Below are 27,366 nucleotides of genomic sequence, written 5' to 3' on the forward strand. Positions count from 1 at the left end.
AATGTTTAGAAGGATATGGGCCAAATGCAGGAAAATGGGACCAGCTTGGCATCTCGTTCAGCACTGTTTCTATACCGTAGGACTCTGTAACTCTAATCTTGTTAATTATGTGTGTGAGAACTTAAAGGAAAAGAGGAAAGATATAATTGCCTCCGGAGTGAAATAGTGGAGTAGTATTTTTAGTCCAAATAAATGTTTTTGAGCCTGTCCAGCAAGAGGAGGAAATAGGTACATGACCAATCAAGAGGCAACTGTCGTTTATTTTTATTTAGGGTGGAGAAAACGTTAATATGACCAAGTTAATGGTAACATATTTTTGATTTTAACCCTGGAAGAGTCTGTTTCTTCTACTTTTAATCTGAAAATCTGTCATTAATTTGGTAACTTTTATCAAGCTAACCAATGCATGACAATTAGCAATAGATGTAATTTGACGAATCATGCTCTCCAAAGAAGCTTGAGGAAGAAATGTAAAGGGTCTCAGAACCAAGGGACTAGCGTTTCCCCACTATTCATTGGTTTATGCAGAGCTTTCAATTTTCATTCTCCCTTCCTTCCATAGTTCTGCTATCTTAAGTCCGATACAACATGCTGCATGTACCAGCTTCAAACCAAAAAGTACATCAGTACAGATGCACACAAAAATGCTGGAGAAACTCAGCGGGTGCATTTTTGTGTACCTTCGATGTTCCAGCATCTGCTGTTCCTTCTTGAACACTCAGTACAGATGCATGCAGTTTGTTGTTACATCAAAATTAAATTGCAATTGTAACTCTTAGCAAAAGTGGTCATGGGCATCTTACAAAATAAACATGAGATAATCCAAAAGAGATGTTTTCCCCTCCACAAGCTCCTACATGCACATGGGGAGCATTTACCGTAGTCTAATACCGTAATTCCTCATTCACAAACATTAGTCACTCTTCGTTCACATCAAGAAGCAACAACTACTGGACAGGACTCGCTTCTTCTGTTCAGTTTACAATGCCTAGATCACGGTAATGCAAATAACGGGATTTGGTGCAGGAAATGCATATTGCACTTACATATTAAATGATATGTTCAATCATGCTTTATACTTAACTGTACACAACTGAGAGGGCAATTAATCAAATGCACACAAATAGGTCCAGCCCAATATGCCAACAAGGTGGGCCGAAGGGCTTGTTTCCGTGCTGCTTAGCTCTGTGATTCTAAAACTCATAGATCAGGCCATTCCTGCTAAGTCTTCATCACTTGTCCTGAAACTAATACCTACAGAGGGTCTGACAATTACATGCAACTATGATAAGTGTAGCATAACACTTTAAAGAGGCCAGATAATGAAAATATGGAGATTAAATAAAGGTAGTATTTGATGTCCAATGATTTATTTAAGTCTTTTCTGACTCAAATAAAAGTAGATTTATATTTAACTTCTAGCAAAATATTTTCATGTAGGGTGAAGCAAGTCAGACACTGGCTGATTGACAAATACAGTTTGGCAAAGCTCATTTGCAGTCATGGTTAATTTGCTTTCATGGCTATAAAACATGGAAGAAAACAGAAGCCAATGTGATTTACATCCAAGCTTGTACAGACTTCGAGTATTGAGTGAAATGAGCAAAAGCTGCAAAATGGACCTCCATATTTCGTCCTCCAGTGAAACAGACAGATGTACTCAAAGCTCACCTTGAAATAATTTATAAAATATAACGATTTAAAGAGCTGTCAGCAAAACGCAATAGTTCCAGTTTGAAGAGGGAGATCTGAAGCTATATCATCGGTGAATCGCAGGTAAAGAACATTGGCAGTGATCAGTCAAACCATGCACCTATTGGCAACATGTCAACTAGGTATACTTATCAAATTTAAGTAATGGACTATACAAAAGAGTTTGCTGCTAACAAAATCCACAGAAATATTACATGGACCTGAAGTAAACATTTCCAGATGGATCCTGACAATAAATTCTTCATGCAAGAAAATGTCAGCTTCCATAAATCTATGATACAAGAGAGATCACTTTTATTCTTTCAACCTGACTTCCCACTGCTACTTGAATATACTATTCAATTTCTTTTCCATAAAATACAAATATTTTAAGCAATAATGAAGATAAAAAATGACACATTTTTACATGCAAGCTGGTAGGATTTGTGGAGGGAAAGCTCCATATGTATTAATTTCAAACAATAACTGTAAACATTTTACGATGATGGATATATGTGTACGTGTTCCAAATGAAGTTCACATGGCAGGAAGAATACCCATTTGTGTGCTAAAGCCAAGTCAACTTTCACTTTGGCATAGGTTGTTCTCAAAAGTTACAAAATGAGTAATTCTTAAAGCTCCTCTTTTTAACATTCATGGCACAAAGATGATCGGAGAATCACTATGTCAATCTACTGCAATACATATTTGGAGCTCAGTTGAAATGATTGCGCTGACTTCTGAACTAACTATTAAGCTTAAAGACAGTGCAGTACATCAGTAGAATCATACTGACCATTTTGTATGATTAGATAGTGGATTCCAAGCTTGCATGTTATGCCTAGTGCTCAGCTTCGTTGTTTTTTATCATGCAGCCCTGCTAATCATGCTTATAATGTCAGGTTATATGCTTGGGAGAATCCCTCAACATGATGGCTTGAAACATTTCTTCATCCTGGGGATCTTATGAGCAAAGAACAAAAGATAAATGAAAATTAGAAACTGCAGATGCTGGAATCAGAAAATGATGGACATACACAGCAAGTCAAGCAGAATTTGTGGAAAGGGGAAAACAATTAGCATTAAATACCTTTGGTTCATGTCAAGTTAGAGCAGCAAAGCTTTGGATAAATGGAGAATGCAGGCATATAAATGGTTTGTGCAATTTGCAGAGATGTTATCAATGGTGAGAATTTTCAATATATTGAGAAATTGAGGAACTACTATTGTTCTTCTTAGAGAAGGAAATGTTGAAGGAAGATTAAGCATTTTTGAAAGACTAAACTTAAGGAGAAACTATTTCCTGTAACAGAGGTATCAATAATCAGAGGACATAGATTTACGATAATTTCAAAATGTAGCAGGTGATAACAAAGCATATATTTATGCAGCAAGTCTCACAAGACTCAAAGAATTGTGGTAGCAGATTTCAGAACAACTTACAATAATGAATTAGATATGTACTTGAAATGACTAAATACAGTGCATTCAGAAAATATTCAGACCCCTTCACCTTTTCCACATTTTGTTACATTACAGCCTTATTCTAAAATGGATTAAATTGATTTTTTTAAAATCATCAATCTACACACAATATCCCATAATAAAAAAGTGAAAACGGATGTTTAGACATTTTTGCAAAGTAATGAAAAATAAATAACTGAAATATCACATTTATTCAGTATTCAGACCATTTACTCAGTACTTTGTTGAGGCACCTTTGGCAGCGATTACAGCCTTAAGTCTTCTTGCGTATGACACTACAAGCTTGGCACGCCTGTATTTGGGCAATTTCTCCCATTCTTCTCTGAAGATCCTTTCTAGCTCTGTCAGGTTGGATGGGGAGTGTCGATGCACAGCTATTTTCAGGTCCCTCCAGATATGTTCGATCGGGTTCAAATCCGGGCTCTGGCTGGGCCACTCCAGGACATTCACAGACTTGTCACGAAGCCACTCCTGTGTTGTCTGGCTGTGTGCTTAGGGTCATTGTCCTGTTGGAAGGTGAACTTCCGCCCCAGTTGGATGTCCAGAACTATCTGGAGCAGGTTGTCATCAAGGATCTCTCTGTACTTTGCTCCGTTCATCTTTGCCTCGATCCTGACTAGTCTCCCAGTTCCTGCCGCTGAAAAACATCCCCACAGCGTAATGCTGTCACCACAATGCTTCACCGTAGGTATGGTATTGGCCAGGTGATGAGGAGTGCCTGGTTTCCTCCAGACGCTTGGCTTTCAGGCCAAAGAGTTCAATCTTGGTTTCATCAGACCAGAGAATCTTGTTTTTCATGCCTTTTGGCAAACTTCAAGCGGGCTGTCATGTGCCTTTTACTGAGGAGTGGCTTCTATCTGGCCACTCTTCCATAAAGGCCTGATTGGTGGAGTACTGCAGATATAGTTGTCCTACTGGAAGGTTCTCCCATCTCCACAGAGGAACTCTGGAGCTCTGTCAGAGTGACCATCGGGTTCTTGGCCACCTCCCTGACCAAGGCCCTTCTCCAACGATTCCTCAGTTTGGCCGGGCGGCCAGCTCTGTGAAGAGTCCTGGTGGTTCCAAAGTTCTTCTATTTAAGAATGACGGAGGCCACTGTGCTCTTCGGGACCTGCAATGGTTTTATACACTTCCCCAAATCTGTGCCTCGACAAAATCCTGTCTTGGAGGTCTATGGACAATTCCTTCGTCTTCATGGCTAAGGTTTTGCTCTGACATGCACTGTCAACTGTGGGACCTTTGTAGACAGGTTTGTGCCTTTCCAAATTATGTCCAATCAATTTAATTTACCACTGGTGGAGGCCAATCAAGTTGTAGAAATATCTCAAGGATGATCAATGGAAACAGGATAAAAAAATAATTTAATCCATTTTAAAATAAGGCAAAATGTGGAAAAAGTGAAGCAGTCTGAATATTTTCTGAATGCACTGTATACAGGGCATTGAAGAGCAGGAAAATAGATCTAATTCAACTACTGGCACCTTCTTTATCAGTACATTTGCTGCCTTTCAGATCTGTTAACACAGTTAGAAATAACATCAAATTAAAATATATTAGGACTAGTTTTGTGTCAGTTAACTTGAAACTATATGAGTGATTTATCCCTTCAATGTAGTTTCATCCTGAGCCCAAACCCTACCATGCTGCGTGTCACAGATAAATGACTGAAAGAGGAGATATTATTTTGACTGTTCTGATGAAGGGTCGCCAACCTGAAATGTTGATTCTGTTTCTCTTCCCACAACTGCGGCCAAGCCTACTGACTATTTCCAGAATTTTTGCGTCAGAATTTTAGCATTGGGAACTTTTTTTTTTATTTTAAAAAAATTTTCCCCTCCATGAGGAATCAGTTTTCAATGAATGGTTGGATTTGGGTCAAAAAAAGTGTGCTCAGTTACTAATACCAGATGGTCTAGTAGTTCTAACAAGGTATTTATTCTGCCAACTTTCCAGAGGGCAGTTCAATCGAAGTCAGGTGCAGATAATACACAATTCGTATTCTGCTCAGAAATATCATTACTAAAAATATTGGAAACATTCAGCAGCTCAGTCAGAATCTTTGGAAAGAATCTGACACAAAAAAATCATTGTCAACTGACATTTAGTACAGACAGTGAAAGCTTAAGTGAGACCAAATGTAATCCCTTTAATTAAGGCAAGTATGGACTTGAATTGCGGAACGTTCTTTTTGATGATTACCAAGAGGTAAAAGAAACAACAGATTTAGTTTATAACTTCCTTGTTCAAGGTGGTCTTTCCTTTACTCCTGCAGCTACTAAGGAGTGGTGTCTTTCATCTTTGAAGAGGGCTTCACTACTGAAGGCAATGACTATCTCACACATTTAATGCCTCAAGGCATTGTGCAAGAATGGGCATCACTGACATTGAATGTGAAAAGGACAATAATGAGGAATTACAATTTTAATTTTCTTGAAACCCAAATGATTCAACAAAATAATTTCCATAACAATTTTGCAAAGGTTTCCCAGAATGGAGCTGCCATAACAAAAAGAAAACCAAAAAAATCAAATGAAAAGTACTGCGACTTTGAGCTAATGCCCTGTCTCGATTTCAACAATATTCTTGGAATGGGTTGCAGGTGTTTCCCCAAGGCCTTCAGATACTAAAATAGAAAACTTCAATTACATTATTTGTACAATCGTTGCAGATATGGTAAGTAGTTTAACACATAGGCCACATCTTCCATTTCCCCAAAACCAATAGCTGGCTGCTTGTCTCTTTGTTTTAGCGTAACCTTCGACACAGCCTTCCACTGAGAGCCCAACCTCCAACACAGAGCACGGCCACTGCTTTCTTGATTTTCTAAACCACGGAACACAATCAGGGAGGATAGGTGACTACACCTCCACAATGATTCTCAACCCTGGTGTCCGCAAGGATACGTTCTCAGTCCCCTACTATACTCCCTATACCCTCATGACTGTGTGGCCAAGCGCGCTTCTAACTCCATCTACAGGTTTGCAGCCGACACCACTGTGAAGGGCTGTATCACAAACAATGACGAGACGGATTACTGAAGGGAAATAAAGAACTTCGTAACAAGGTGTCTGGACAACGACCTCTCCCTCAATGTCAGCAAGACAAAGGAGCTAGTGATCGAATTCAGGATGCATGGTGGATGGAGTACATGCCCCAATCAGCAACAATGGTGCAGAAGTAGATATGGTTGAGAGCTTCAAGTTCATTGGCGTTGATATTACCAATCATTTGTCATGGATCAACCACATTGATGCGACAGCCAAGAAAGCACACCAATGCCTCTACTTCCTGAGGAGATTGAAGAAATTCGGCATGTTTCAAATGACTTTTACAAACTTCTACAGATGCACCATAGAACACATACTATCGGGTTCCATCACAGCTCAGTTTGGGAACCTCTGCCCAAGACCACAAGAAATTGCAGAGTTGTAGATGTCGGTCACTCGAGCACACTGACCAGACTCACCACCATTGACTCGATCTACACTTCACACTGCCTTGGAAAGCGGTGAACAATATCAAAAATTATCCCACCTCAGTCATTCCTTCTGCTCCCTACTCCCGTCCAGCATCCCATCCAGAAGGCACAGAACCTTGAAAGCACGCACCAGCAGCCTGAGGAACACCTTCTTCCCTTGTTATCAGTCTTCCGATAGTAAACTAGGGTACAAGTCGGATTCACCTGTACCCCATTGTGGACATTGAACTTTGTCAACTCATCTGATGGGCAACAATGCTGAGAACTATATCCTGCACTCTGTATCTTCAATTTTGCTCTAACTATTGTACTTGAGTTTGACCTGATTGTATTTATGTGTAGTGTTGTTTGATCTGATTGGGTAGCATCACTAAAATACTAAAACTCTTCGTCTTGTTTGTGTGTGTGTATATGTGTAGCTGTTTGTGTGGTGTGTGTGTGTGTGTGTGTGTGTGTGTGTGTGTGTGTGTGTGTGTGTGTGTGTGTGTGTGTGTGTGTGTGTGTGTGTGTGTGTGTGTGTGTGTGTGTGTGTGTGTGTGTGTGTGTGTGTGTGTGTGTGTGTGTGTGTGTGTGTGTGTATGTGTGCGCGCGTGTATGTGTATGTGTGTGTGTGCGTGCGCGTGTGTGTGTGTGTGTGCGCGTGTATGAGTGTGTGTGTGTGCGCGTGTATGTGTGTGTGTGTGTGTGCGTGTGTGTGTGCGCGTACGTGTGAGACCATCTGGTTAATTCCTATTTTCTTCCAAACGCTAGACACACATTCTACTCACATTTTTCCTGTTGAGGCGATAAACATCTTCCCCTCGCTATATTTCCAAAGATTTCAATCGTTTAAAGTTTTAAAAACAGCCCGTAAACTCACCTTTTTCAGAAAAAAACCCAGAGTGACGTCACAATGCACTCGCAGGGTAGGACCAAAGATCCTATAGCGGGGCAAGATAGCTTACTCCTGCGAAATGCAATGGGCTGACGTGTAGTACGCTACGGAGGGGATCCTGGGCATTTTTCCCCGCCCATTTTAGTAACCGGAGCCTACCTGACCCGACTCGCAGTGTAATCAATGTTGTGGGGCAACAGTTTTTATGAGTGATATAGGGTTAGATTCATAATTCTGTTAGTCCATACTTCTGTTAATTCTTGTCAAGAATAAAATGTTTATAAACACACATACATGAATGTGATATAAATTTATGTAATCATATAACACACACAATTATATTTCTTCTGATTTTTATATCCAATGATGAACTTTATTTCAGACTAGACAAGGGACATTAAATAAGAAACATCGTAAACCTCCCCGCAACTTCACACACACTAGGCCCTATCCCACCCCTCAACTCCCCCCCCCCCCCCCCCCAGGCACTCCCTCGCCTCCCCCACACTACAATGTCTCCCCCCCCATGCCCCTCACCCAGCTGCGCCGGGCCACGCACCTCCTCTCCCCGCTGCCCCGGGCCACACACACCCCCTCTCCCGCGCTGCCCCGGGCCGCACACTTCCCCTCTGCCCCGGGCCGCACTCTCCCCCTGCCCCGGACCCCCTCTCCCCCTGGGGGCCGCACACCCTTCTTCTTCCTGCTGCCCCGGGCCGCGCACTCCCTCTCCCCTCTCCCCGCCCAAGTCAAAGACCAAAGCGAAGATACGGCAGCGAAGGCGGAAGCAAAGATCCGATCTTTGGCCGGAAGCAAGATGGCGGAGGCTAGTTGCTAAAATGGGTCCTATAATCACCCATGAATCTGCCCATGACCGTACTGCGCGTTTGCGTGAGAGTAAGCCATCTTGCTCTGCTATAGGATCTTTGGGTAGGACGGGACACTCCGGGAGGGTGGGGCACTCCAGCGCACCTGAATGACACCACAATGCACATGCAAGGCAGAACAGGACACAGTTGGGGGCTAGGCGTGAGTGGTGCAATATTGCGTTGGGGGAACGGGTGAGTGGTGGAATCTTGCGTTGGGGGAGCAGACCCCAACGGGTCTGCACTTGGTCTAGTACAATACAAAGTTTTATCACTATACACGTGACAATAATAAACCTAAACCTAAATATAGAGAGGGGTTTTCTGCATTCATTTCCTTTCTGGAAAATATTTTCAGACCTCAATCATCCAATGGCCAAAACCATTTCTCATCATCCCTTCAGTCATTCTACCAATTACTTTTAATCCCTATCCTTAATTATAACCATATAACAATTACAGCCCGGAAACAGGCCATCTCAGCCCTACAAGTCCATGCCGAACAAATTTTTTTCCCCTTAGTCCCACCTGCCTGCACTCATACCATAACCCTCCATTCCCTTCTCATCCATATGCCTATCGAATTTATTTTTAAATTATACCAACGAACATGCCCCCACCACTTCCACTGGGAGCTCATTCCACACCGCTACCACTCAAATTATCAATGTTTCACAAGATTGTTTTAAACACCAACATTTCCCAGGCTCTCATCATTTCAAATTTTCTGCTTTTTAAACTTTTCAGAGTCAATGGTTAACACTATTTTTGCATTTTGTATTCCATTTCCCATGTTCTCGGCTAGTCATTTAACCAGTCGGACAGTTTATTTTCCTCTCACCACTTGCTTTCTCATATAAACATTATGTTGTTGACCAATTTCGAAAAATTGTACTCAGTCCGCACATGTAAGACATTAATATAGGTCATAATAGCTAAAGTCCATGCACTGATCCTTGTGGTATGAACTAGTTACAGCTCCCAACATGAAAAAATATCCTTTATTTAGGCTTATAGAAATACTCAGACATTACCTCCACTTCCACCACCCTTAATTCATTGTAATAATGTCTTATGTGGCACTTACTGAATTGTTGTCCATTAACTTGTGAGCTTTAAATCCGTTACCTTTCCAATTAAATTATCATCCCTGTCCATATGAAAGCCCATCTAAATAGTTTACCACGTCTCCTTAGAATTTGTAATATGATGATTGAAAATAGAGTTTCTATAAAACTATATAAACTCTGCATTCCTGCCTCTGCATTTCTTCCATGATGTTTACAGCGTATCCACAGATTGCACTAATTCTGCTTTTAGAATGCCAAATCAAGCGTCAATTCCGTCTCAAATAGAGTGTGAATTACAAACAGAAAGATCAATTTATTGGCCTAAAACATTAAAATGCAGATGTGAGTCACCTAGTCGTTGCTGACCATCAAGCACCCATTAACACAAATCCTATATTATTCTACCCACATTCTCATCAAGGACCCCCCAGCTTACAACACTCACATGCTACATTTAAGTGACCAATTTACCTACAAGCCTGCATGTCTTTAGGAATGGATGGGAAACAGAGCATCAGAAGAAACATACAGGGACCATGTAGCCAGCCCCAGACGTCAGGTTTGTAGCACGTTTCCCTGGAGCTGTGAGACAGCAGAGGAAGGGTGAAGAGGAGGGGGAGGGAGTGCCGGGGGATGAGGGGGAATGGATGAGGATAGGGGTAGGAAGAGGGATGGGCGTGGCGCATTGGGGGGAGGGTTGCCATGACTCGCGTCACAACGGGGATCTCTGGTGTCACGACAAGAACCCGTCAGCCGCACCGGCACAGTTGGGGGCTATGGGTGAGTGGTGGAATACTGCGTTGGGGAAACAGGGCCCAATGGGTCCCGCTTGGTCGAGTAAGATAATAAAAACCTCCATGTTCAACAATGGTCCATAACTTATTTCTTGAGTTAGCTGGATTTATATGCACAGCACAATTTATTTTAGAAACATAGAAACATAGAAATTAGGTGCAGGAGTAGGCCATTCGGCCCTTCGAGCTTGCACCGCCATTCAATATGATCATGGCTGATCATCCAACTCAGTATCCCGTACCTGCCTTCTCTCCATACCCCCTGATCCCCTTAGCCACAAGGGCCACATTTAACTCCCTCTTAAATATAGCCAATGAACTCTGTGTGAAAAAAGTTCTTCTCATCTCGGTTTTAAAGGATTTCCCCCTTATCCTTAAGCTGTGACCCCTTGTCCTGGACTTCCCCAACATCGGGAACAATCTTCCTGCATCTAGCCTGTCCAACCCCTTAAGAATTTTGTAAGTTTCTATAAGATTCCCTCTCAATCTTCTAAATTCTAGAGAGTATAAACCAAGTCTATCCAGTCTTTCTTCATAAGACAGTCCTGACATCCCAGGAATCAGTCTGGTGAACAGTCTCTGCACTCCCTCTATGGCAATGAACAATTTAACTGTTCATTGCCAGATACTGATAAAGGGCTCATGTTATCCTCCCTGTCAACCGACCTCAGTCAGGCAAACGACAACAAACAGAGTTAGCAGCAGTGCCGCTGCTTTGCGCCAACCCATAGCACGGCTTTTTAGGGCGGGCACCAACGGATGTCGAACTGGATGGCATCACCCTGCTGCAGACTTCTGCTGCCTCAAATGCAAGAAGAACAAACACTGAAAATATTTAATTCTATTAATGCCGCTATATTGATTATTTTTGCTTTACTCAATACCTCTTTGCTGTTCCTCACTGCTTCACTTGTTATTTCCTCTCTACCACTTGCTGCCTCTTTGCTGCAGTTCTTACCCCCTTGGGTGGTACATTCTGCAAAGCTCCTTTCGATCTTATGTCACCTTGCATCGGAAAAAAGGTTTTCAAAATACTCGGCAGGCCAGGAAAAGATAAAGACCCATGGCCTTTTATCAGAACTGAACTCAGCTCCCTTGCTGCTTGCTGAAGCAAAGCCGACCAGCTTGGACATGCTGCAGCAGAGCATTTCTTACTCAAACAAGTGGGTGAATATGGCTGCCAAAAGAAAGGCAGGGAAGACCGGTCATTATTTATTGGTTACTTTCAATGTTTGGAGTTGATTTTTAAAGTTGAATATGTTTCTCTTAGTATTTTGAATGTTAAAGAAGCATTTAATATTGTGTCTTTTTATAATAATTTTACTTTTGAAACCTATCCCCAAGTATTTTTTGTTCATGTGAACGTTATCATATTCACAAACATTCAATAGCTCCGATCATATTGACAACTTTGATAACCCAGTCTGGAGGGGCGAGGCCTCATGAGCTTCAAACATGGTCCAGAGGTCAGCTGGCTGCCTGGGCCAGGACATCCTGTGCTGTGCAGTGTGCAGCAGGTTGGGCTCTCACCGAAAGACTGTGTCAAAGGTCAAGCAGCCAGTTATTGGTTTTGTGGAAATGGAAGATATGGCCAATGTGTTCATCTGATTACCATATCTGCAAATATTGTACTTAGAAACAGATTGTATTATTCTTTGAGATTAAAGATGGGGGGGGGGGAGGAGGAGAAGAAATTCAAGTAAAATCAAGAATGCAATCCATTAGTGTAAAATGTCAGTGTTATTATCAGCTATATTTTAACCAATAAAAATATATTCTAAACATTGGTACATTTATATATATATATTCACACATATATATATTTGTGTAGATATATACGTCTAAATATTTATACGAATACATATCTATACAGTTTAAGAATTCACACTGACCAACTCATGGATTTGGTGCAAAATGTTTGTTTTTTTGGATATAAAAGTCAATGATGAATATAAAGCTATTTAGTTATCATAAACTTTGAGGAACACTAACACTGAAGTTGTATTTATTCCCTCCACCCTCACTATCGTGATTTAAAGTGTGCTGTGTCTTTACTTTTCCAGCTCTGATTCAAAATATTACTTCTGTTTCACTCTCCACAGTTGCTGCCTGATTTTTTCACGATTTCCAACATTTTTCCACATTTACATGAAATAAGAATGGAGGCCCATCAAGTCTATGCTGGCACACAGAGAATATACTGTATCTCCATTAATTTTACCTATAGCCTAATCTAGCAACATTCCCAGTCATTCCACCACCTACAGGACACTTGGGATGAACTTTATTTTATACAATATGAACATAATTGCTTAATTAAAATCATAATTGGGTACCATTCTAGAGCATTTAATTTTTTTCTTAAACCATAACCAACTTTGCAAAATAAAGTCACTTCATCCCCTTTCATTTGACTTTTGCCTTCCTTTCTACCTAGCCCCACAGCCCCATTCTCATGGTGTTACCAGTGCAGAGATGTGACAATTTTAGATGGTATGCTCACATCACCATGACTGCAGTTATTGCTCTTCTTTCAGTTACAGGGGGGATGATTTTGGAGTCAGCAAAGATATGAAACAAAAGCATACAATGTTTTTAATCCAGACAATGATATCATGATTAACATAAGACTTCAGATGAGCTTTACAAATAAATGACTCAGATTACATTTGCAACCACATTCTACTCTGCATTATTCAATGCAAACAATAACAATTTTGTTTCGCTGATCCCTGCGTGGGCAGGATGTTGCAAAGAGAATATGTGGGAAAATGTGAGAAAGGATCTATTAGCACTGGAGGCAGTGCAGAGAAGGTTCATTAAATTGATGTATGAAGACAAGATGAGGAGGTTGGGCTGATACTCTTTGGAGATTAGAAAGCTGAGGGGAAATTTGACCAAGTGAATATAGAGCAAAGGTTTTTCTTAGTGGCTATATCGAGGACAGAAGGAGAGCGAATGTGATGGGTCAGCCTTTTAAGATGATGGCAGGGAGGAATTTCTTCTCTCAAGGGCCAGGATTATGTGGCATGCTTTATCCCAAAGAGTTGCGAAATCAGAGCCAGTGAATATATCCAACGAGTGGACTGAAGTTCACTTGAACTGTAACCGAGTCAATGGCAATGGGAAGAGAGCAGGAAGGTCATCTGGAGGCCGTCTCACTTATGATGTTATGAGTGGTGAATTAGGATCAAGAGGCTGATTAGTCTAGTCCAGCTCTTGTTCTGAATGTTCCCTTTTAAATGTTGAACAGTGAACTTGGTCACTCAAAACAAAAATGTTGGTTAGGGTCTCTGCAGTCATTGCACTTAGGCAATCTTCTGGTCAGCCATTTGAACTGATGGTTATCTGCCCTTAAGGCAGCAAGTCAGGCAGGAAGTTTCTTCAAACCTTTTCAAATGCCAGTTTAAAATTGATACCAATTTGTTGCCAGCTTTTCAGCTGCCAATGCTCCAACTGGAATATTAAAAAAATTCAAATCTAATGCTCAGGATAAATTATCTGTTGCAATGAAAATGATCAAATTCAACTATATTTTTAAAAAAAAGCCTTTTTAATTTGCAGCATGTCAGACCATTTGTTTGGCAAGCAGTGTGTAGCGTGCACCAGGTACAAACACTGCCAGAAATGGAGCCCAACAATTTGCTCATCAAAGTCCCTGTGCCAATCAATCGCAATCTCTTTTGGTATTTACCTTATCTGTTTGTTCTCCCCATCCTTCTCTCCAATTTGATTTTCTTTTTTTTGTTCTGATGAGCAATTATTGACCTGAAATATTAACTTTGTTTTTCTCTTTCGCTGTAGGTGCTGTCTGACTTACTGAGCATTTCTGGTATTTACTGTTTTACAAAAGACATGCACTCTAAGGGTGATAAAGTGGCCCAGGTGCACCATTTGTTAGACCAAGCAGTGGTATGACATGCACCATAAATAAATACAGGCAGAAATATGGCCCAGCCATTTGTTCATGAATTTATGCTCCAATAGCAATCAATTCCAGAGAGATTGAATGAGCCCGGAAAGTGGGACATTAAGTTTGCTCAACACAGCTAGCTCCAGTGCACACAGGTGAGGGTCAAACCTCCTGTTGTAATTTAATCCGCAGTCTGACAAAAGGGCATGAACACCTGCTCAAAGTTTAATGTTCAAAAGGATTTGCATTAGCAAATATCCTGACCCTTCATAAGGCCAGGCTGGCAGGAGGTTGGAGGCCAAGGTATGTCGTCACCTATTCTGATTTTATTGTAATTTCTTTGTTAATAAACATTTAAGAGGAAATAATAAAAATGCAATATTCATTATTTTAAAGCATGGTTTAAATAATGCAACCTTTTGGAAGCCTTATTGGAATGTAAACTTTGCAATTCTGAATCATTTTGACATACAAATTGTGGTTCATAAGTTTTCTCTATTTACAAACCAGAACCAATGCAGTCTAAATTTTTTATAACCGTTTCCATTTTTGAATGGAATTGTTAGTAAATGTATTAAATTTGTAGGAACTGCAGATGCTGGTTTAAACCGAAGATAGACACAAAAAGCTGGAGTAACTCAGCGGGACAGGCAGCATGTCTGGAGCGAAGGAATGTGTGCCTTTTCTTGTCAAGACCCTTCTTCACACTGGTTAGGGATAAGGGAAACGAGAGATATAGACAATGATGTGGAGAGATAAAGAACAATGAATAAAAGATATGCAAAAAAGTAACGATGACAAAGGAAACAGGTCATTGTTAGCTGTGTATAGGGTGAAAACAAGATGCTAGTGCGATTTGAGTGGGGGAGGGATAGAGAGAGGGGGAATGCCGGGGCCAAAGATCTTATAGCAGAGCAAGATGGCCTACTCCTATGCAAAACACGTAGTACGGTCATGGGCAGATTCATGGATGATTATAGGACCCATTTTAGCAACCAGCCTCCACCATCTTGCTCCGCCATCTTGCTTCCGGCCAAAGATCGGATCTTTGCTTCCGCCTCCGCTCCCGTATCTTCTGACTTGGACGGGGAGAGGGGGTGCGTGGCCCGGGGCAGCAGGGAGAGGGAGGTGCTCGGCCCGGGGCAGCGGGGAGAGAGGAGGGGAGTAGTGCAAGTGGGGTAGTGGTGGCGCAGGAGGGTTGGGTAGGGCCGGGGGAGGGAGAGTGTAAAGATCTTATAGCGGAGCTCCGCAAAAAGATCTTTGGGAGAGAGAGGTGGGGTAGGGTCCGGGGTGCAGTGAGCATGGGGAGAGATGTGGGGTTGTGGACCACTGCGTAGGATGGGGGGAGACATTGTAGGGTGACCCCATGCATAGGGGGGGGGGGGGGGGGGGGGGGGAGAGGCGAGGGAGTGCTGGGGGGAGGGGGGGGGGGGAGAGAGTTGAGGGGTGGGATAGGGCCTAGTGTGTGTGAAGTTGCGGGGAGGTTTACAATGTTTATTATTTAATGTTCCTTGTCTAGTCTGAAATAAAGTTCATCATTGGATATAAAAATCAGAAGAAATATAATTGTGTGTGTTATATGATTATATACATTTATATCACATTCATGTATGTGTGTTTATAAACATTTTATTCTTTAACAAGAATTAACAGAAGTATGAACTAACAGAATTATGAATCTAACCCTATATCACGCATAACAACTGTTCCCCTGCAACGTTGATTACCCTGCGAGTCGGGTCGGGTCGGGTTGGGTAGGTTCCGGTTACTACAAAATCAACTCAAACACAGCTTATGAGCCATTTAAAAAGAAATGATTTAAAAAACATAAAAAAAGACAATGACCAGAGTCAAATTTTATTCTTGACAAGAATTAACAGAAGTATGAACTGACAGAATTATGGATCTAACCTTATATCGACTTTAAGCGACTTTGAGTCCTTGAAAAGCGCTATACAAATAAAATGGATTATTATTATTATTATTATATCACACACACAAACTGTTCCCCCGCAACGTTGATTACACTGCAAGTCGGGTCGGGTCGGGTAGGCTCCGGTTACTAAAATGGGTGGGGAAAAATGCACAGGATCCCCTCCGTAGCATACTACACGCCAGCCCATTGCATTTCGCAGGAGAAGCCTATCTTTGCCCGCTATAGGATCTTTGGCCGGGGCTACCTGATGTGAGAGAAATCATAATTCATACCACCAGATTGTAATCTGCCCCAGCGAATTATGAGATGCTGTTCCTCCAATTTGTACTTAGCCTCACTCTGACCATGGAGGAGACCTAGGACAGAAAGGTTTGTGTAGGAATGGGAAGGAGAATTAAAGTGTCCGGCAACTGGGAGATCAGGTAGGTTCAGGCTGGCTGAGCGAAGGTGTTCCGCGAAGCAATCACCCAGTCTACGTTTGGTCTCACCACATCTTGAACAACGGATACAGTAGATGAGGTTGCAGGAGGTTCAAGTGAACCTCTGCCTAACCTGAAAGGACTGTCGGGGTCCCTGGACAGAGTTGAGGGAGGAGGTATAGGGACAGGTGTTGCATCTTCTGCGGTTGCAGGGGAAGGTACCTGGGGATGGGGTGGTTTGGGTCGGAAGGGGCGAGTTAACCAGGGAGTTGTGGAGGTAACAGTCTCTGCGGAAGGCGGAAGGTGGAGATGGGAAAATGTAGCTAGTGGTGGGATCCCGTTGGAGATGGTGAAAATTTCGAAGGATTATGTGTTGTATGCGACGGCTGATGGTGTGGCGAGGAGATACGAGTGAGGGCCTCATCTATGATGGGAGAGGGAACATCCATTCTTAAAAAATGAGGGCATCTTGGATGTCAAAGTCAAAGTCAAAGTCAATTTTATTCATCAGATGCACCCGAAGGTGCAGTGAAATTAATTTGCCAGCAGTGATACACTTAAAAAGAACAAACAATACACAATAAGATTTAACACAAACATCCACCACAGTATTCTTCACTGTGGTGGAAGGCAACAAAGTTCAGCCAGTCCTCCTCCTTGTTCACCCGTGGTCGGGGCTATAAACCCTCCGTAGTCGCCGCTGTGGACGGCTGGATAGACAGGCCCTCTCGTCGGGATGATCCAAACTCCGACGTCAGGACGGACAAACACACTCCGCGGCTTGGAGGTCACGACTCGGCACTTTCCTATCGGACACCGCGGCTTCAGGATGTTATAGGCCTCAGGCCGGCGCTCTTCTCCGGCGAGGGATCCCAGACTCCGGATGGTAAGTCCACACCCCACCCATGGCTAGAAGCTCCGCAGATCACAGTCCCATGATGTCAACGACACCAAGCCAGTGATCGGAGCACTCCTCTCTGGTGACCTCCAGCAAGGGCTCGGCCGCTCTGCAATGGAAAGTCCACGCTGCGCCTGCTGCCGATGCTCTGGGCCCGACTCTGGGAAAGGCCGCTCCAATCCAAGGTGTTATGCCGTGAGGGAGGCGACATGCAAAAAGTCGCCTCTTCGTCAAGGAGGCGACCAAAAGTGGTTCCCCCCTGTCCCCTCCCCACCACCCCCCACTCAAGACACACCAAGAGACACCCAAACTAACATTAGACACACAAAAAAACCCACAAAAAAGCCGAAATAACGAACACGCTGCTGGCAGGGCAGCCGACTTGCAGCCCCCACACCGACCAAGTATGGCACCGTCCCGGTATGGAACACCTCATCTAGGGCGCAGATGCGGCGTAGACGGAGGAATTGGGAGTAGGGGATAGAGTCTTTGCAGGAAGCAGCGTGGGAAGAAGTGTAGTTGAGATAGTTGTGGGAGTCAGTGGGTTTGTAATAAACGTCAGTCAATAGTCTATTTCCTGTGATGGAGACTGTGAGATCAAGAAAGGGGAGGGAGATGTCGGAGATGGTCCAAGTAAATTTGAGTGCAGAATGAAAATTGGTGGTGAAAATACTACTTAACGTATATTTTACGTTAATATTTAATATTTTAAGTAGTATATTTGATTTACCTTTTGTCCCAGAAAAGTCTCTTTTGATGTTGGAATAACTGAAGACATTTTCAAAATGCAAGCTCAGTAATTATAATCGGTGATACATCTCCTATTCTTATCTTTCTATATGGTTAATTTGAACTTCATTGAATACAATAACATTCCATTTTTTAATGACCCAGCCAACAAACTCCAACTTAGAAGACTGCAAGCAGGCCTGCGGTCAGAATGGGACGGCTGTGGGTTATAACGTGCCATCGTTCCTCTCTCCCTTCCCTCTCTCTCCCCATTCTCTCTCTCCCCCCCCCCATTCTCTCTCTTTGCCCCCCTTCTCTCTATCTCTCTCACCTCTCTCTCCCTCCCTCCATTCTCTCTCTCTCTGCTATCTCTCCCTCTCTCTCCCTCCCTTCTCTCTCTCCCCCTTCTCTTCTCTCTCCTCCTCTCTCTCTCTCCATTCTCTCTATCCCTCCCTCCCAGCCAGAGCTCCATACATGTGATCAGTACAGGGAGGGCCGGGCCACTGATACTAGCCAGTGCCTCCCCAGCCATTGACCTCACCGCACGTCACTGCGTCATACGCCATCACGCCGTGTCACTGCCGTGTCAAGCCGCACATTTTTTGGTGACCTGATAAGTCAGTCAATGATGCCGGCAGTCGCCTAAAAAATCGCCAAGTGGGACAGGCCCTTGAGATCCTCCAACCAAAGTCAGAAGGCAACTGATAGTTCAGAAAGTTAAAAATATGCCCAATTCAGCTGATCAACTCTTCATTTTCATAATAAACTGAAAGTTCAATCAAGTTCTGGCACAAAATCATGGTTGAGCTTTCAGCCAAATGTAAAGTGAGCATATACAAAAAGTGCATAATGTTTTCTTGATACTTGGTCCGCTCATTCAGTTAATCTGCAATAAACGTCCATGCAATACATTAACACTCAACAAAGGATTTGTAGCAGCAGCTATATGCTGATTCTAAAATAATATAAAACACATGAACTGCAATGGAAAAGAGTATTTAGTAATGCTTTAACTGCCAAGAAAGAGAGAATATTTAAATCCTAAGAGATTTTCATTAACTTTTTTTTCCCCAAGAAAATTGCAGCTGCCACAAATTGCTCACAACAATTTCAATACTTCGAACTTTGACCACTTAAAACTAAAGACACTCCTGCATATAAATATATCTTTTTATAGCACTGTTATTACGTACTGTGAATGGACAAAGAGGGCCAATTTTGTGGCTGTACCGTCGGATCACCTCTCTGATGTGGCTGGGCTGGATGGCATCACTGTGAGTCTCCAGACCACAAGCTGCAGCACTCTGTAACATAGAATCATAAATTCTAAACTAAATCAAAAACACCAAGACAGCCTCAGATAAAAGACCTACAGTATAGAAGTATGAACAAGATTAGCTTATTAAATTGAATATATTCAAGTCTCAATAAATTCTTACATAGATGGAGGAATGGATCGTAAAAAAACCCTAAAAAAAGCATCAAATTAATTTTCTGGTTTCTTCATTTTTATATGATACAATAACACTTTAATGCCTAACCTTTAGTTACAAAATGAGAAGAAAGTTGTAGTGTTTAACTACTGTACTTCCTTGTACTTTATTTAATTGGAAATGATTGGCAAATTTAGAGTTATATAAAATTATCTGTATTTGTAATGCATTTGCAGGGTAAAGCAAAACCAATGATCATCAGCAGTGGGATTAATTCCTCAATTTATGTGAAGTCTTACTTAACGATGCCAACTAGGAAAATAGTATGTTGTTTATCCAGTGCCAGTTGAAGCACTCACAGGAATGCTACAACTGGCGTCACTGCTACAAGATTAGCTAAAGGGATGGGCAGCAGGGTTCGCGAGCCTGATATAAAACTAAAAAAACTGCAGAGACAGAATTCTGAGATAAAAAACATCATTAACATTTGAGGTTGTTGATTATTTCATGATTTCTAGCTGTGGATCTTTGCTGAAAAGTGCATTCATGTGTTGTATTGAAAATTAAATAAATTGGAAAGTGATGCCTGCAATGCTGTGCGGCACATCAATACTAAATGTGTAGGGTTGCACACAAAGAATATAATATTTGGTGAGGACCTTGGGTATCTTAAACAAAATTGAATCAACATCTTCAGAATCTTGTATTTACAATTTTAATGACACCAACATTTGTAAATGGAAAAGCTTGGCCCATTATAGAAGTATAGAAATATAGAAAAATAGGTGCAGGAGTAGGCCATTCGGCCCTTCGAGCCTGCACTGCCATTCAATATGATCATGGCTGATCATCCACCTCAGTATCCTGTACCTGCCCTTCTCTCCATAGCCACAAGGGCCACATCTAACTCCCTCTTATATATAACAATTCCGGTTACTACTCGTAACAATTCTGGTTACTACAATAGTTTCCTTCTAAAATTAATCTACCCTGTCATTTTTCAGTTCAAGAGTACTTTGTCACAGATATAACTGTCTGCTTAATTCATATTATTCATCTAATATTGTACAACTTTAAAAAAAAGGTTATATGTAAGATGGCTGAATAAGTGTACTTTAGTTGTCAGCATACGAATTTATCTCATTAATTTCCATAGCAGTAATGTAAATGTGGCCATGAAATAATATTTCTCAATCATTTGCAATGAAATAGTAAATGTGTTCTCTCCGAATAGAAGAAAACCTCATGAATGCATTTCCAATGTTTCTACACGCGTTTCTAGATTTTTCACTATGCACAATTTAACAGCTGTTCCCGAGAAAAATGTCTGATCACACAAATTAAAAATAAATCATACAAATGGTCTTCCTCTTAGTTACTTGCAGAAATACATGATCCATAAATCAAAAGCATTATTAGCCCAGTTTTTTCCCCTCTCAGTAATGCAATACATTTTACATTGATGGGAAAATAACAGAAGCTTTTCCTTTAAAGATTAACATTCCAAAGTTTCTCCTCAAAGAGATGTTTATATTAAGCATCACAAATGATATACACTTAGGCCTAACATTTTTTTCCCTTTTCCTATGAATATGACACAAAGAGTAGATCAATGCACCTTCTGTGACAAGCCTGGCTAACAAAAAGAAACCTTGCCTTGGTACTAGCTTTAAAGAGAATGTGCTGGTTGATTACCATTTCCAGACTATTTTCTTATGCAGTTCTGTTTAATTATCACTGCTGGATTAAAAAAAGTCACGCTAATGCTCTCTAACTATCTTGGGGGTAGAACAACACATATAATTACTCTTCTACAATTGCTCAAATTATATTGATCGATTTAGCTTTCCGGCACACAGAACCAATGAAAGTGGGTCTGATTCTTTCCAGTAAACTTTGTACATTCCGAGAATATTCTAGTTAAGTTTAGGTTTGCTATCATTTCCAACACGACCAATGGCTCACCCTGAAAAAGTGAAAAGTAAAATATATTTTTTTAAATGAAAGTGCTCAAATTTAATTATCCACAGAAGATATTTAAATTTCATTTAAAGTAATGATGTCATATGACCTCTGTAAAATGATGGTTATATAATTCTAGATAAAGTTACATAAACCAATGAGAAGCATATTTCATTTTTTTTTTCTCACAATCAAATATAAAACATTTGTGAATTGTGATGTGCTGCCACAGCGCATCAGTTTAGGGGCTTACATTAAGGGCATGGTGGTGCAATTGCTACGATCCTAGATTGGCTGCCAATGTTCTGGACTATTAATTTAGGAACTAAGGGTTGAACTGTCTAGATATTTAAATTACAGTCATTAACAAAATCTGGAAATTACGAAGCTTGTCTCAGAAATAGCAACAGTGAAACTTCCAAGCAAAAATCCATCTGGCTCATTGGTGTCTTTCAAGAAAAAAGTTTGTTTTCCTTACACAAGATGACCTGCATCTGATTCCAGGCCCACTAACAGTTCTTCTAGGATCACGGAATTCCAGTTCATGAAAACAGATTCTTCAGCCCACCATGTCCATCCCATCAAGCACCCATTTTTATGCCAATCCCATCCCAACCCATTTTATTCTCCTTATATTCCTATGAACCCCTCTCCAAATGTTACCACTTGTCTGCACACTAAGGGCAATGTACAACAGCCAATGATCCTACCATTCCACACATTTTTGGGATGTGGGGGAAAAGTAGAGCACCTGAAGGAAACCCACAGGGTCATAGAAGAAAGTACAAATTCCACCACAGACACCACCAGTGATCAGCATTGAGCTGAGGTTTTTGGAGCGATGGGCAACAGCTCTATTCACTGCACCACTGGTTAACGCTTAATTACTGCCGCATTGGTTAACGCTTAACTACTTTTGACTTTTTAGGAGAAATCAGCGATGGATGTTAAATCCTGGCATTGTCAGTATCATTGAAATTCAGTGACCAACAAAAAAACGCCTACCATGTTTATACATATGTTTGCTGACCCATCAACTTCTCCAGCTAGCAATGAGTCGTGTGGCAATGAGTCGTGTGGCATTGCGTTATACAACACAGAAAGGTCCCTATAGAGTTGTTCAAGCCAAGTCAAGAATTGAATGTGCAGTGACCTTTGCATGTAATGGAAACTTCACCTACATTCTATGCATGTGATAGATGTAAAAGAGCACTTTTGTTTCTTAGCAGCAAGAACATCAAATTTTGCCCCCAAAAAACTTAAGTACAAAGTTAGCTGCAACTGCTGAGCGGTATTAATGAGCCGTTAAAGAGTTTTTGGGTCAAAATTTAAACAGAGAACCATTTCCAAAATGAAGATTACACTTCATTATTTTGAAGAGCAATAGGACAATAAATAGTGTTTCAACCAATGTTTCAACCCCTGAACCAGCATCACCACAAATAAATAATCTGGTCGTAATCATTGTTTATGTGATTCTACTTCGTGGTGCCTCGTTCCCTACATATTACAGTTACTACATTTCCAAGTCCTTCAATGTTTTTAGGCATCATGAGGTTATTAGAGGCAGTAGATAAAAGCTAAACTTTTCCATGTCATCTGAAAACAGATAGATTTGCCAGAATATGAATAGTGCACAAATGGTATAAATAAACCTTTTTGGTTTGGAGGATCATTTTCAGGTTTCACCAAAAGACCGCAGCCCAAAACTATTCATGGCACATTCATGGACTTGACAACATCTTAATCTCTATTCCAGGTGTGTTCCATTTCAGCCAAGATTTGCCACGGGTCAAATTTGATTAGGTCCTCAAGCTATAATTGATTGATTGTTCCTGATCATGAGAAATTACTTCAGACAATTTTTAAAAAACTGTTAAAGGTACTTGGCATCATGTCTGGCACAGACATTGTGGGCCGGAGGACCTGTTCCTGTGCTGTACTGTTCGCAGTATTAATGTTTTTTTCATCCTTCTTTCCCTGCCTATTCATGTGTCTGTATAAATGCCTTAAATATTGCTATCATGTCTGATTCACTACTTCCCCTTGCAACAGGTTCCAGGCAACTGCCACTTGCTATGTAAAAAAAGTTGCCTCCCAAATCTCATCTGAACTTTCTCACTCTCTCGTTACTCTATGCACTGCAGTATTTGACATTTCCATCTTGAAAAAAATATTTAGACTATCTACAAGACTTTGACTGACAATAATGACTTTCATAATGTTATGCACTTTTATCAAATCTACCTCAGACTTAAAGCTCCACAAAAAGCAATCCAAGTTTGTCCAACCTTCCCTTAGGGTTAAATACACTCCAAACCATGCAACATCCTTTTGAAGCTCTTCTGCATCCTCTCCAAAGCCTCCATGTTCTTTCTGTGACATGGCAACCTGAACTGTACACAATACTACAAATGTGGCCTATCCAAACTTTTCCATAGTGCCCTATCCAGCTCACATATTGCCCTGATCGCTGAAGGCAAGTATCCCATTCGCATTCCTTACTAGTCTTTCTCACTGATTTCAGGGAACGTCCGACTTGCACCACAACATCCCTCTGCACATCAATGTTCTTAAGTGTTCTGCAATTCACTGTCTACTTTCCTCTTACATTTGATCTCCCAAGTACAATACCTTAAACTTTCCAGATTAGATTTCTCTGCTCATATTGCCAATTGATAAATATCCTAAAGTATCTTTTGATATCCATTCGCAGTATCCACAACTCTGCCTATTTTTGTATCATCTGAAAACATGAATCAGTTCACCAACATTTTTGTCCATGTCATTTGAATTTGAATTTGAATTTGATTCCTTTATTGTCATTTAGACCTTTTGGTCTGAACGAAATTATGTTGCCTGCAGTCATACACAGAACCAATAAAAACAAAACATACAATAAACACAAATTAAACATCCACCACAGTGAGTTCACCAAGCACATCCTCACTGTGATGGAGGCAAAGTCTTAGTCTCCGTCTCTTCCCTCCTTGTTCTCCCTCTGCACTGAGGCAATCGATCCAGGCCGGAGATGCCGCCCTCCAGTCCAGCGGACCTCCGTGGTGATGTCGCCGCCGCCGAAAGCCGGAACGCCGTCTCCGCTCCGAGTCGGCCCGCCACAGCTCCAGGCCGCCACCCCAGCTCCTGGTCCCGCAGTCTCCGCTCCGAGTCGCCGCCCCAGCTCCTGGTCCCGCAGTCTCCGCTCCGGGCCGCCGCCCCAGCTCCAGGCCGCCGCCCCAGCTCCTGGTCCCGCAGTCTCCGCTCCGGGCCGCCGCCCCAGCTCCAGGTCGCCGCCCCAGCTCCTGGTCCCGCAGTCTCCGCTCCGGGCTGCCGCCCCAGCTCCTGGTCCCGCAGTCTCCGCTCCGAGTCGCCGCCCCGCCCCAGCTACAGGCCGCTGCCCCAGCTCCTGGTCTCGCAGTCTCCGCTCCGGGCAGCCGCCCCAGCTCCAGGCCGCCGCCCCAGCTCCAGGTCCCGCAGTCTCCGCTCCGGGCCGCTGCCCCAGCTCCGGGCCGCTGCCCCAGCTCCGGGTCCCACAGTCTCCGCTCCGGGCAGCTGCCCCAGCTCCAGGTCTCCGCCGCCCCAGCTCCAGGCCGCTGCCCCAGCTCCGGCAGTCTCCGCTCCAGGCTGCCGCCCCAGCTCCAGGCTGCCGCCCCAGCTCCGGGTCCCGCAGTCTCCGCTCCAGGCTGGCCTCAGCTCCGGGCAACTGCCCCAGCTCCGGGTCCCGCAGTCTCCGCCCAGGCCGCCGCACCAGCTCTGGGCAGCCGCCCCAGCTCCAGGCCGCTGCCCCAGCTCCGGGTCCAGCAGTCTCCGCTCCGGGCCACCGCTCCAGGCCGCCGCCCCAGCTCCGGTTCCCGCAGTCTCTGCCCGGGCCGCCGCACCAGCTCCGGGCAGCCGCCCCAGCTCCAGGCCGCTGCCCCAGCTCCAGGTCCCGCAATCTCAGCTCCGAGCCCCGCTGCATCAGCTCCAGGCCGCCGCCGAAAGCCAGAATGTCGCACCAGCAAGTCGGGCCACCGCTGCCTCAGCCCCGAAGACGGCCAGCCTCTCGTTGGTAAGTCCCGACTGGCTCTGCTTCCGGAGCCTCGGGGTCAGTCTCAGGCTGGAGGCCGCCAGCTCCACCATTAGGCCTCAGCGCAGACGGAGGCAGAGAAGGGGAATACGATGCGAAAAAGTCGCATTCCCCTGAAGGAAGAGACAAAAAACATGTTTCACCCTCCCCCACAAACAATAGAGATCCCAGCACTGATCCCTGTGAAACATCATTGATTAAAGGTTCACAATAAAGCTGGAGAAACTCAGCGGGTGCAGCAGCATCTATGGAGCGAAGGAAATGGGCAACGTTTTGGGCCGAAACCATTCTTCAGACTTTTTTCATGCAGAGAGTGGTGAATCTCTGGAACTCTCTGCCACAGAGGGTAGTTGAGGCCAGTTCATTGGCTATATTTAAGAGGGAGTTGGATGTGGCCCTTGTGGCTAAGGGGATCAGGGGGTATGGAGAGAAGGCAGGTACGGGATACTGAGTTGGATGATCAGCCATGATCATATTGAATGGCGGTGCAGGCTCGAAGGGCCGAATGGCCTACTCCTGCACCTAATTTCTATGTTTCTATGTTAAAGTTTGATTAAAGGTTTCAAGTCAGAATAACACCATTCCACAACTCTGACTTCCCTGGTCAAGCCAATTTTGAATTCAATCTACCAAGTCACTAATGATTCTATGTGCCTTACATGTACCCTAGTCTACAATTACTGTCTTGTTAAATGCTTTACTAAAGTCCATGTGTATAACATCCACTTCACAGCCAATCATCTCCGTCACCCTCCTTCAAAAATACAATCAAGTTCATAAGACATGATGTCCACCACACACTTCCATACTCATTATCCTTAATATATACTTTTCCAGGCAGGAATACATCATATACTAAAGAATCTTTTCCAATAATTTCTCCACCACTGAAGGCTCATCAGCCTATTAATTGCTTGATTATCTCTATTGCCCTTCTTAAATGAAGGAACAATATTTGCCACACTCCAGTCCAGAGAGAAACTCAGAGGAAAGAGGAATCCAAGACATCTGTCATGGCCCCAGCAATCTCCTCTCTTGCCTTTTTCAATAACCTGGGATAGATCCTGTAGGACTCTGGGGATTTATCATTTTTAATGTTCTTCAAGAGACCCAACACCTTCTCCTCCTTGATATCAACAGGCCCTAGAATATCAGCACAATCTCACTGTCCTCCATGTCCTTCTCCTGGTGCTCATTTAGTACTTCCCCCACTTCCTCTGGCTCGAGACATAAATACTGTATTTTCCTTTGCCTTTGAGTGCTATTCCCTCCCTGGTTACCTTCTTGTTTTTGTATGTACTGTATAAAATGCCTTGGGGCTTTCCTTAATCCAACTGGGGAAGGCTCCTTTTAGCCCTCGATTCCCTTTTTAAATTCTTCCCTACATGGATTTTAGTAATACATTTGATAAATTCTTGCATGGTAGGCTGATCCAGAAGACTAAGATGTACAGGAATCACAGTGGCTATGTTGTATGATACGACTTACAAACGTAAGGCAAAGGGTTGTGGTGGAAGGGTGTTATTCAGGCTGGTGTCTGTGACCAGTGGCGTTCTGCGTGGATCTGTGCTGGGACCTCTGTTGTTTGTGGTGGATGGGAAAAAATTGGACATAAATGAAGACACAAGGACTTTCAAATGCTGGAATATTGAGCAAAATAAAGTGCTGGAGTAAATCAACAGGTCAGGCAATATCTCTTGAGGTTATGGATAGGTGACATTTCTGGTCAGGACCTTGGCTCAGGTTGATTGAAA

General features: G+C 42.8%; 1 protein-coding gene across 2 annotated transcripts in view; it reads right to left on the bottom strand.

Moving 5' to 3' along the window:
• Window positions 1-27,366, bottom strand: part of supt3h (SPT3 homolog, SAGA and STAGA complex component) — a 364,405-nt gene that overhangs the window by 31,038 nt on the left and 306,001 nt on the right. For both annotated transcript variants that reach the window (XM_055635557.1, XM_055635558.1), the window contains exon 11: window positions 19,345-19,455. In XM_055635557.1, coding sequence (XP_055491532.1) covers window positions 19,345-19,455 — 111 coding nt within the window. The remainder of the gene's footprint in view (window positions 1-19,344; window positions 19,456-27,366) is intronic.

Source organism: Leucoraja erinacea, chromosome 5 (assembly GCF_028641065.1).
Source record: "Leucoraja erinacea ecotype New England chromosome 5, Leri_hhj_1, whole genome shotgun sequence".
Lineage (NCBI taxonomy): Eukaryota > Metazoa > Chordata > Chondrichthyes > Rajiformes > Rajidae > Leucoraja > Leucoraja erinaceus.